Below are 13,214 nucleotides of genomic sequence, written 5' to 3'. Positions count from 1 at the left end.
GAAGGAAGCAGTCTGTCTTACACTAGACAGGAGAGTGGTGAAACTGGGGCTAATAGATGCAGTGGTAAAATTGCAAAACTATTTAAATAACTGGATGGTGATTTAATCCTTTAGAGAGACATGGGAAGGGATGATTTGGTGAGCAATAAAGATGCAACAGGGACTGAATGTGAAACCTGAAATCAAAGTTAAAGTCAGAAGGAAAATTGGAAGTGTAGTTAACATTTTTACTTTCATACATTCTGAGTTAAATGCTAGAGTGATACATCTAGGTTAAAAGATGGTTGGCAATAAAAGAGAGGACGAAGAATAAAAAGGCGGAGGTGGCCCTGGCCTCGTGCACCAAAAAAAACAGCAACACCTCCTGAAATCACTGCTGTTACTCTGGGCACCTGTGTTTAATTTGAAGGCCTCCATCCCTCTTACATTATGAGACCTAATGAGATCATGGCTGGAGATGGTATGACTGAACTTTTTGTGGCTGAGTTATACACATTGCTGTTTTATCCCCTAATCTTGGTGATGAAATCACTGCTGCGAATTGAATCAGAGTTTCACTATGGCTGGCATGCAAGTTATTATTCTCAATACACATTTTCCTCTTTACCAAAAATGGTACTAACAACTTAGGATCCTGTTCATCTGCGGAAAATAAAATGGAAAGAATATGAAAATCACTTTAAATCTCCTCTGGAAAACGACTTAGAAAAAAAGTGTTAATATCAGATTTTTTAAATTCAGGATTAAATTGCCATTCTTTAAATAAATCTTATGTTGAAAATTTTAAAATTTTTGACAAAATATATTTTTAAGTTTGAGAAACTGGTTAATTATGATATTTCTAAATGCTGGTTTCCCTCTGTAAGTAAAGAAAATAAAAATAATAATAAACAAAGGCCATTGTGGCTTATTTGGCTGAGTGTAGGCTCAAATTTAGGATACTAGTACTCTGACTTCACTAAGGTATTATCTTCCACGTACAAAACTGGCACAAATGAGCTAAGTTCGTGAAAAGAGGTGAAATTTGTTCTTAAACTTTTAATACTCTTCTCTCTGGTTACTCTCCTACCAAGAGCATGAGCATATCCATTTAGGATATATGTGTGATTTATAAAGCACGGATTGAAGAAAATGTCTTTTGACCTCATGCTTGTGATCTGGATTCTATTATTTGGCAGTGTTATAAATGAAATCCAGTGGATATCAACTGATGGGGGATCTAGTCCTAGCTCCATCATTGCACTTTTCATGATTTTGGAGAACTGTTTTCCTAACACTGGGTCTTACTTTCTTCTGTAAAACAAAGCACAGTGCCTTGAGCATAGAAGGCATTCAGCATATATTCATTACATTAAATACAATAATATATCAGTCAGGACTCTGGTTGGAAATAACACAACTTCAACTTTGGCTAGCTTCTGCGCTTAAGAGGATTTGTTGGTTTATATAACAAAGCTGAGGGAATCGTAAGAGTGGACCTAGCTTCAGGAATGGCTGGAATCAAGCACTCAAATACCTGCAGGACTCTCTAGCTCCTCTGCATTCTTTCAGATCAGCTAATTCCACTTGACAGGGGACATGGCCATCATCAGCTCTTATATCTTTATACACCTTTGTGACCAGAAAGGAAAGCGTCCCTTTTGCTTATCGTTGAGATATAAAAATTCTAAAGCTGAATTCTTACTGGTCTGATTGGGATCATGATTCATACCCTTGGACCAATTAATGTGCCCAAAAGAGTGAGTCCTGCAGAAATACTACACACACACACACACACACACACACACACACACACACACACCTGAAATTGTATATATGAAAGTTCATTGATGACTTTAGGAGTGGTATACCTACAAATGTGAGATATGTTCATTTATTAAGACATTTCTCTTTCTTCCCACATTAGCTGTGTAGAAGCTGTTTTTAAGAGTAAAGGGGTCAAAGCAAGGGATCTCCATGTTTTCACAGAGCTGGCTCAGGGCTCTGCTTTTACCGCAGAGTTTTTAGGACTCTCAAGTCTTCTGGATGGATACCTGGGCCATCTCTGCCCCTGTGAGGACAATAAAGACGTCTGTCTTATGCAGAGCATGACATTCATTTCTGGGAAGCAGAAAACAAATCCCTAGCTCCTGTCGTGTGGTTTTATCACAAAGTCCTCAATTGAGGGAGAACCTGCCTCAATGTAATAATAAAAATGGCTACTGTTTCTTGTTTGTTGTGTGTTAGACACTGTTAGAAGCTCCTGAGACCCTATTACTAGCATATCTTCTCTTGTTCGTGTTCAGTATGTCAAGGTGATAGGCTGAAATTAGCCATAGTGAAGTATTTATAGCACAAAAACTGGCAAATGCAACAAATCAGGACTCCTTCCCTCCCATGAGGAACCAGTTGTTACCATTTACCAGCACATGGCTTGGAGCTTCATATGTTACCTTGCTTACTCCTCAGGACAATCTCATGATTGATATCGTTATCCTCGTTTTAGAAATTAATAAAAAAGGACAAAAAGAAGTTTAAAAACACATAATGCATTGCTTGTTTGAACCTGGGTTCTGCCTGCTCCAAAGCTCATGCACCCCGCTCTGGAAGGCAGCCGACAGTGGGTTATCTTTTCCTTAGCAGTTCTTCCATTTGTCATTTGTCACATCAACTGACACTGAAATGTTAGCTCTTCTGAGAAGAGGAGGTAGTCCACTGAGAAAGTGCCTTCACTCTGCTGAAATCTCTGGCTGCACTGAGGGAATGCTTTTCTGTGTTTCTTCCACTTCTTGTTGCAGGTGGTTCATTGGGGACTGGTTGGAATGTAGCAAGACTTGTGATGGAGGGATGCGCACAAGGGCAGTGCTCTGCATCAGGAAGATTGGACCTTCTGAGGAGGAGACACTGGACTACAGTGGTTGTTTAACACACCGGCCTATTGAAAAAGAGCCCTGCAACAACCAGTCATGTCCACCACAGTGGGTGGCTTTGGACTGGTCAGAAGTAAGGAAATCTGAGGCTGTATGTTTTGAGATGTCTTAGCTATCAATACCAAAGCATTTAATATTAAGGACACCTGAGCATGTGAGCACCTTAGAACTCAACAAGTAAGGGCTGCATAACTCTGAATTTGGCCATATTATATTTTTTTGCTGCTTGCCAGGAAGTAAAGGTTTTTGGAGTAAGGAAAATCAATGAGAAACTAGTCGTCAATTTAATTAAAAAACAAGCCTGAAGTGAATTTGAGAGAATATTATAAGTGGGTTTTCTTCTTCGTTGCTATTCTTGAACAGTGTTATAAGCTCAGAATTAGTGATATGTTATATCTTTTTTTCCAAGCAATGTTCCAGCCTAACCATATAAATCTTACATATGAGTTTAATTTATCATCACATGTTATATATCTATATATATTTTAATTGCTTCTGGGGAAGAAACACGGAGTTGAGGGTTATAACTGTCAAAAAGTCAAATTCAGATTTTATCATTACCTCCACTTATATGATCATTGAGGAAGATCTGACTAAGATAATGTTTTTCTGTCATACATGTATATATAAAAAGTCTGATATAATCCCGAGGCCTCAGAAAAATGGTCGTATGAAAAATGAGGTAAGAGGTAGAGTTAATTCTTGACTCTTCATCCTGCATGAGACGTATACAATATACACACTGTACCATTCTCTACATTTCCTAAAGAAGAACTGAATCCTTCTGTAGTGTTGGTTAATGTTAGAAAGAATGAGTATCTGGCTATATAACTAAAGGTCATTTTTCTAAGTTAGCAAAACAGGATGCATTTCCTGCTGGAAACATTGTGGTACTTGCTTTAGGTATTTCCTGTAGACCTCATAAGTTTGTCAAAAAATAAACAACAGAAAAAAATTAAACGTTGTTCTTTAGGAACCTCTGGATGTAACTTTTCTCCCTATGAATCTTACTGCTTGAGTGGCCTTATTTTGCTAGAGGCACAGGGCTAAAAGAGAGACCTGTGTTTAAGATGATACATGGAAATGGAGATTCTGACCGGTTGTGGTTATCTGTGGAATCTTTGGCAGAAGTTGGGAGCGTTCTTCCAAGTTTCCTGGCCATAGTCCAGCTTCAGTAATTACATTCTGCCTACCTAACTTTTATTTGTGTTTCAATCAAATGTAGAGATATTCTCAGTATTATTCAGTGGTTATGGAAAACAGTATGAACTCTTCTGTTCCCTAACAGTGGGTGGATTAACTCCTACATTCATTTGGAAGATAAAATCCAGTGATAAAGACAAGACATTTTACAGAATTGTACACATGTTAGTAGTTATTTTACTTGCAAGTCAGTGCCCAAGACCCTTATAGAAGTTCATAAATAGTCTTTGATAATGATGGCAACGTTCTTATTGGAAAATCCTAATGGAAGACCTGATAATTGGCTGCAACATTTTTAGGGTTTCAGGCCAAGTCAGTAAGTATAACTGGGTACTTTCTAACCACATTGGGATAGGAGCTATGGAGAATTCAGAAGAATCTCAAGAACTTGGGAAAATAAGAAATATCCATGAAGCAGCAAGAGAATAACATAAGACAGTGTTTAACAAAATGGTGGATTGTGAGGTATAAATGTATAAGTGATACAGAAATTCAGAGCTGAGAAGGTCAGAATAGCCTGGAGTAGGCTTAGAAGGCGTTTTAGTTGATGGGGGTTGAACTGAATGTTGTAGGAGTGTAAGATTTGAAACTGGAGAAGTATTCCTGATAAGAGAAACAACTGAACAGAAATGCAAAGATCATGTGGTGAAAGTAGAGTGGGAGAAAAGGATTTGTTTTAAAGAATAAATGGAAGATAAGATTGAATAAAGTAGTGATAGGTAACAAGAAGGCTTGAATACAGAACTTTATACCATATTATCCTTCTACAAAAAGTGGAGAAAAATCAACAAGTTCAAAACCAGAAACTAGAAAAAACTTCTGCTGACCACTAAAACGCCAAAATCTTCTCATGTGCAGACTCACTTCACATTGGTCTCTGGATCTACATTTTTCTGTATCATTATATTTTTAACATAAAACGCCAAATATAATCACCTTAAGGAATAGATTATGTATATTACTGTATGTTTCCATTCCAAATACCATTTTAAGATTTTCTTCCTAATTCAACTTCATACAGGTTGTAGTTACCCTACTCTTAGCATTTTGCTTCTCATCTACCCAGTCTTAGAAGTGGCTTGCTCAAATGGCTCTGCGAGGCTGTTAGGTACTCCTGGAAGCTGCCTGGAGAAATACGTTTAAGTTAAGGGGACTTTTAATCACATTTCTGCTATCTTCTTTAAGATAGCTGAGTCAAAGCTTAGGGGAGAGAAGTGGAGCTGGGGGCATAGAGTACACATGTTGGGACTATCACTTCCAAAAAAACCAAAAAATAGTGCCTGTTGTCTCTCCACAGACAACACAGGAAAACTATTCTGGGGTAAGCATGAGTCAGGAAATCCTGCCATTGCCGTCTCAAAGATTCTAGTTGAACATCATCTATACCATCATCTTCATCCTTTGTTCAGGAGGAAAGAGATGATTTTTGTCCCCATTCAGTCTCTCCTGTTTATTTTCCAAAGGAGAGGGTGCACTCTCACCCTTCCATTTCCCTTTACCATAAAACCTACCTCTTCTCTAGATAAGTTAAAAATAAGTAAAAGTAAATAGCATTAAGTGAAAAAAAATGTCTGAGTAGCCATGGAGAACAAAGTGAGAACAAAGAACCTGTTCTTCTCAGAGGAATGTAACATCTCCCACTAATGAAAAGAGGAGGTCCCAGCAGAAGAGCAGGCAGTGTTCAACCTCTTTCACTTAACTTTTGCAAAGATGTTTCACACGATACCTTTTTCACACGCCCATGAAAACTTCCCTCCTCTTTCTGCCCCCTTCCCAATTCCAAATATCAGCTGTCTGAGCTCTGCTAATCACAAGGGTGAGGTTCAACTGGTGAAAACATGTTTCAGTAAGAGGAATGTACCCTCTGACCTTTTTCTTTTCTTTGCTGGCTTCTCTAATGTAAAATTTCCATTGTTGCAAAGCCAGGAACCGTGTTCATTTTCCCCATCAGTGAAACTCACCCAGTGCTTATGGCAAAAAAAAAAAAAATTTAAGCCAAATTGCCTTGGTGGAAAATGGCTCTTCTGCAGTCTTTGTGAAACTAATGAAGCCATGGCTTTCCCATTTCCTACAATTTAGCCTCACTCCTGGGATCACCCATGCTATGTTGGACTTAAATGGCTTTCTGTTTTTGCCCTCTCTTGGCATGTGACTCTTGAAGTGTTGCTGTGTACTGTGAATGGGCTCCAGCAATCCTTAGCCATTCTTTTGATGTATAGGAATGGTTTCTTTTGACTCCCACAGAGTACCCATTGAAAAAGTTCTGTTTCTTGTACTTATTCTTGGACAAATAGATGACTGGCATCATACTCAATTGACTTGATGGGATTTACATTTAGGTAGCATTACTTAAGAAGGATGGGGCAGGGGGAATCTTCCTACCCAGGCACTGTTCTTTGTTTTAGTAGATACTTGTGCTGTCACCTTGTTTACTCCTAGGTTCTACTCTGATGCCATAACTAAGTAAATTAAACCCACCTCTCCAGAGAGAATTCAGGCTAACCCCAAAATGTTAATGTTTCTATCCTTTACAAGTGAGAGCCAAATTATTTTCCCTGGTGTGGTTTCAAATGTTTTTTCTGCAAAATATGTTTTTGCTTCTTAATCATAGAATGTTGAACTGAAGTATAAATGTACCTCTCATAAAAATCACCTCCTATATCCCACTGAGATGAGAACAAAAAACAAATGGTCTGGTCAGATTTTAAATAATTGTAAGATTCTGATTATATGAATAAAAGAAGAAAAAAAGATATTTATCTGCAATGAAGAGAAATAGTAAGAGAAGTAATTTTACTAAAGAATCATTTTCTGCTGAATTATCTTCCACCCAGCTACCTAATGGTTTATTACGAGAATGAATCGAATGAATTTTGATATTTATAACTAGACTTTAGTCTAAAAAAATGACTTTTTATTACTAAGTATTCAATTTCTAATTATTTCTAATGAATTTTACTGCATACTCAAAAAGTGTGTAAAAAATATACCCTTTACATGGGTATAGACTAATGATTATCTCTGAAACATGCTCTGAATCACTTATGATTAATTTAATGCCTATTAATCATATACATAATTGTGGTTGCATCTTGCTTTTCTAGGATTTCATATTTTTTTAGGTAGCTAAATAAAACTGAGGCTGTCAGATAGATAAACATATTTATTCATCAGAAGGCTAGAGACGCAAAGATGAAATGTAAGCTAAATAAAGCAGAGGGAAGAAGCAAAAATAAGAACAAGCTGAGGGATGTCTCTGCTTGAACATCTCTGACATAAGGTCAGAAGAATTTGCAGGATAGAGTTCTACTTAAAACGAAGTTGGTCTAAGCGGCATCCCTGTGGCTTTACTATTTTTTACAAGCAATTTTTAGACATTTCATTTTACAGTCACCCTCTAGAAGTGCAATATTTGCAGAGACCAGAGTTGAGATTCCGGCTATAGACATGTAATATTTGTGGCTAGATCTGCAGGGCTCAGGGCTGGTATATTCATTGAATCAGTATGTAGTTTTCAGTCATTCACTGTTTTGAGAATCCAGTTGATTATCTCTACTTCCAGTGCTGTAGGATAGAATATCTGTGACTTATTTAGTGGAGCTTGGGCTATAATTTTCTTAATTATTTCTTGCCTCAATAGAAGATGTCATATGTTAAGCTTTGCGTATAACTTCACATTGTCCCACAGAGGGTTTGTGTCTTTGTACATTTACCTTTCAGAGCATTATCTTTTTCAGAGCTGCCGTCCGAATTTATCTGTACTTCTCAGTACTTCAGTTTCCCACTAGTAAAATGGGTGTGAGAACAGCACTTCGTGAGGTTTCCATGAAGATTAGGTAAATTGTGACATGCAAAGGACTTAGAACGCTACTTGACACTTAATAAATTTCAATGTTGCTTTCTCTTTTTATTCTTCTCCCTATTATCATCGATCTTATTTGTTTTTTTGTCTTTGATTCCCTGGGGACTTCTCAGACACAGATGAATGAATTGTCTGTCTTTGCATTGTCTGCCTCCCAGAACTGTAAGCAGGACTTTGGCATAGGCTCTTAGGAAAGACCGCTAGATGTTACTTCAGTCTTCAAATAATAGCAGAAGCTTCTTGCTACTGGCAAAGGATATTGGAATAAGCAAGAGACCTATGTCCTAGGCTTAATTAATTTTTGTATTGAAGTGGAGTTGATTAACAATGCTGTGCCAATCTCTGCTGTACAACAAAGTGACTCAGTTATACACAGACAGACATTTTTTTGTCCCAGGCTTTAATATACATATGTATGCTTTTAAAATGCGAAGAGGGAAGGGGAATGGCACAAGTGCCTTTTTCAGTAAATTTTCCCAATATAGAAAATTAATCATAGCCTCAAAATACTAAAACTGAATACTAAACTGAATTCCCTGTACATCCTACGTGTTTCTGCCTCTATCCCTAAAGTCTGAAATACCCTTCCATACTCTTGTACTTTATCTCATTTATTTTTATAATAATTAATACTTCTTATGTATTCTCAAGACTTTGTTTCTGCCAATGCTAGGAGCTAAAGTATAGATCAGAAGGCTTAGGATTTAGTTCCAGGTCTACCACTTGCTGTCTGTTTAACCTCGATTAAGTTGCTTAAACTTTCCTGTAGCAAGACTCAAAAACTTATATGAGAATAATGTATTGAAAGTATTTTGTGAACTGTGAAGCTCTAATGGAATATAAGGTAGTAGTGGTATCATTATCAATAATAATATTAAGCATTAAGAGAGTGACAGAAATCCCCTAAGGCTGTGTCTTCTAACACTGGTGGTCGATGGAAGAGACTTGGTGAGAAGTCAAGAGGACCAGACACAAGTGGAACAAGCTCAAGAGACTCGAATCAGGGCTTTATTCATTCTACAGAATGCATGATTGCAAGATAGGGTTGCGTGTCTTGGTTTCTCGATATATAAAGTGACAGGGTTGTTGTGAGGACTAAATGAGATAATATGTGCAAAGTACGTGGTGTAGTGTTTGACATGCACTAAGTAGGTGGTAACGTTAGGTCTGTCATTTAAACACTGCATGACTTTGTACCAATCACTTACTCTGGGTTGTTTCTTCATTTTAAAAACAGAATAATAATTGTCATCTCACAGGATTTTTGTGAAGACCGTGTGAATTACAGCGCTTAGCACAGCTATCTAGAGTGTTTATTAAATGGCAGCTGCTATCAATATTATCATTATTAATAGCAGCAGTAGTCATAATAGTACTATGAGCAGCAGCATTAGCTTTGTGCCTGGCACTGGGCTGGCACTAGGAATACTGTACCTTGTTTAGTATGGAGAGGTGAATCTGAAGAGGTAAGCAGAGGCTTCCTATCAGTGTATAGTAAGATATTTAAAGAGTTTGAATTTTTATCTTGAAGACCACTGAAGGATTTTTTTAAAAATCAGAACAGAATATAACTGGATGTGTGCTTTAGAGAGTGGATTGGAGGGAGGCAAGAACAAGAAACAGGAGACCTGTTAGAAAGCCATTGCAGTGTTACACGTAGGAAGTGATGTTTGTCTGTAGTAAGGTTAGTGGCAGTGGAGACAAAGAGAAATCAACAGATGACTGAGTATATGGGTAGAGTGAGGCAGCAGCTAGAAATAAGGATGTTGATTTGGCTGTGAAAAAGAATAACAGAGATCGGGAATTTCTCTCTTGATTTCTAAATCCCTAACTAAAACCTTTTTTGGAACCATATTGGAAAGAACTGGATGTTATTCTCCTTCAAAATGCATCTTAATGTAATGTTTTCTAAGTTGGAGGAAATGCACTCTGTTACCACATTCATTGTGATGAAGAGTGTTCATGAGATCCTTGATTTACACCTGAAAGAATTTTAATATTTTTCTTTCTTTCCATGACATGAACCAGGTTCAAGGGTTACCCATGACAAAGCCACTCAGGGGTGTGTACGTTGTTCAAGAAGACATTCCCATCCCACAACTACTAGTACATGTTGATTTACCTAAAAGTAAATCAAAACCGTCATCTTCCCAAATAAAGGAGGGTATATATTTATAGAGTGCTTTCTCAAAACCCTCTGCTGGATCCTGAGGATGGGGGTGAGGTTGTGTACGAAAATGAAGCAGAAATGAAATAATGTTAAGGAGCTTATAGTCTGGTAGGAATGAGAAGACTTATGAATACATAATTATAAAATAAGAAATTGGTGATTAGGGGCACAAGAATTTATATATTCTTGCATCCTCTTTTATGTTACGTAACCTTGTGTTCACCTATCTATCTCCTACATTAAAACTGTGAGCTCCTTGAGGTACAGACTGACTTATTCATTCTTATGGTCTCCCCTCCCCCCAGTCTAGTGTAGTTCCTGTAGGAAATTTAGAAATGGGTTTTGAATGAAAGGTATAGAAACAGGGCTTCAAAATATTGTGGGTAAGGGTCTCACTTCACTGAGAAGAAGTATAGATTATAAGGAAGGGCTCAGATGTGCAGGGGAGAAAGCTGGAGGACTTCAGTCAGCCACCACGTTGAATAGGTGGCTCTAGAACAGAGCACTCCAGTTAACTTGGAAAAGAGGTAAGTAATAGACTTCATGACACAGGAAGAAGGATCTTTTCCTCAGTATGAAGAGCAGACTGGTCCAACTAAAGAACAGTCAAATTCATTATGTTTAACTGATGGACAAGCAAATGTCTAGAGATTTTCTGTACAGTAAACCTTTACCTGTGGTCATGTATCCTTAGCTAGCACACTCTAAGAATACAGTTGGCCCTCTATATCTCTGGGTTCCACATCCATGGATTCAACCAATCAAAGATTGAAAATGTTTGGGAGAAAAGTTCCAGGAAGTTGCAAAAAGTAAAACTTGAATTTGCCATACACTGGCACCTATTTACATAGCATTTACATCGTATTAGGTATTGTAAGTAATCTAAAGATGATCTAACGTATACAGGAGGGTATGTGTTGTCATTTTATACAAGGGACTTGAGCATCCACGGATTCCGGTGGCCTCCAAGGTCCCGAAACCAGTCCCCTGCGGATACTGAAGGACAACCGTACACATCTAAATCAAACCTTAGCTTGCTTCACAAAGACAACTTCTGATGGTCTACTAGTAACATAAGAATTCTTTTCAGAAGACTACACCTAGCAAGTAAGAAACCAAGGATTCCACATTCCAAAAATTAGCAGAATCTTATCACAACTAAATATGGCCAAGAATAGGGAGGAATCACGGAATAAGCCTACACACAATAAAAGAAGAAAGTATGCTGCCAAGAAAAGCAAACTTTGGATTTAGCTCTTAAAGACCATAGGGAAAAAGATAAAAGTTCTTCTATTTAAAAACTTAAGGAATTTTCATATATGTAAGACTGCCTAGAATTTAGTATGTGTGTATCTTGTTTACCCAAACACACATTTACTTGGAGAAAGACTTTCCTCAAATTTTTCTCTGTCTTTAGACTATCATTATTCATTAGCATTTGTTTTATTTACAGTGCACTCCCAAATGTGGTCCAGGATTCAAGCATCGGATTGTTCTGTGCAAGAGCAGTGACCTTTCTAAAACATTCCCAGCAGCACAATGTTCCGAGGAGAGCAAACCCCCTGTCCGCATCCGCTGCAGTTTGGGCCGCTGTCCTCCTCCTCGCTGGGTGACAGGAGACTGGGGCCAGGTAGGGCAGTTGGACTGTGGGTTCCTGCTGAAGCAGCACCTTGAGACACTTGAGGTTCCTGATTGGGTCATTGTAGGGGCTCAAGAGATGAGTAATAACACATAGAGATCCAGGTGTGAGATGTGAGTGTGAGACAGTGCATAGGCGGCAGCAGTCACACATAGACACACTGAGCCATGTTTCTCCCCCACTTCCCACTTTCACCTACTCCTTGGATTCTAACATTTTAACTTAGTTAAAGAGAAATAGTCTAATGGCCAGAGATTTGAACAAGCTACCAAAAGTTGGATTCTAGTGCCAACTCCCTCAACTAATTCAAGACCAGATCAGTTAACACCATTGTCTTAGCTTTCTCACTTGCAAAATGACCTCTCTTAACCTCACAGAAAAGATGTGGAGGTTTTAATTAGCTTGATAATATGATTGACAATCTTTGAAATGTTATTAATACTTACTCTTCAATGGATTTAGCTGATGGAGACTATGAATTTGGGAAACGGGTATATAGGGCTTTTAGTGTGTACTTTTATATTGACTGGACTCATTTCTATTTTATGTTCCAATTCCTATTTTTTCTTTCTTCTTTCTCAGTTTTAAGTTGTCTTATCTTGCTGAAGGTCACCTTAAATCCTTTAAAAGCGAATTGATATATTTGGATAGAAGGAAAATTAAGTATTGTTCTTTTGAATGTCAAAAAGGAAATTTATTAGGTTATGTTAAAAAATAATGCTCCAGAAAGAAAATTTCTAGTGAATCAATGCCCTTTTACTGCGGCTTTATAATTAACCTTGAGCTGGTAATTTTCTAATATCTGAGACCCAAATAAATCATAATGGCATATAACTACACCAGCACGATTTTGTTTGTGCTCTGGGCCTGCCATTACTTATTAATAATGGCATTTCATAGAAGTAGTTACCAAAATTATGGCCAAAATTCAATATTGCTAGAGTGCAGCAGTATCTACAGACTCTTCGGGGAGCGGGCAAAGATTTTCAGTCTCCATTAAGGCAAATAAATATACTTGCTCTGTGCTCAGCCCTGTGGGGAAACAAAAGAAGTATGATCATAAAATAACATGTGCATTGTCTAACAAATAATTAATAATTTGCTTTTGTATAACAGTATTTAGTTTGATTTACAAAGTGCTCAAATGGAATATACATCATAAGCTTAAGTAAACATTGAATGCAATGTGTTTCTCTGTAGAAGTGTGACAGTTTCACAATTTATAACTGATATTATGCTATTAAAGAATCAGTACAGACATGCTCTTATGATTTTTATTTAAACCGGCTAGGAATTTCCTTTCTTATATATTCTTTGTTGCAATTCACTGTTATATAAAGGGCATTTGAAAGTTTTTGCGTGTTGATAATTTCACCAAATTTACAGTTATCAGTTTGAGATTGTTCTTTTAAATATTGTGAAGTCCTTTTC

General features: G+C 37.4%; 1 protein-coding gene across 1 annotated transcript in view; it reads left to right on the top strand.

The window, feature by feature from the left end:
• ADAMTS6 (ADAM metallopeptidase with thrombospondin type 1 motif 6) overlaps positions 1-13,214 on the top strand; it is a 273,067-nt gene that overhangs the window by 241,680 nt on the left and 18,173 nt on the right. Inside the window, exons 22-23 of the mRNA XM_022596555.3 lie at positions 2,778-2,982; positions 11,598-11,774. Coding sequence (XP_022452263.1) covers positions 2,778-2,982; positions 11,598-11,774 — 382 coding nt within the window. The remainder of the gene's footprint in view (positions 1-2,777; positions 2,983-11,597; positions 11,775-13,214) is intronic.

The sequence above is a fragment of the Delphinapterus leucas genome, chromosome 3 (assembly GCF_059928025.1).
Source record: "Delphinapterus leucas isolate spDelLeu-1000000601 "Yukka" chromosome 3, BTC_Dleu_Yukka2, whole genome shotgun sequence".
Taxonomy (NCBI): Eukaryota; Metazoa; Chordata; class Mammalia; order Artiodactyla; family Monodontidae; genus Delphinapterus; species Delphinapterus leucas.
This window is presented reverse-complemented; position numbering and strand designations above follow the sequence as displayed.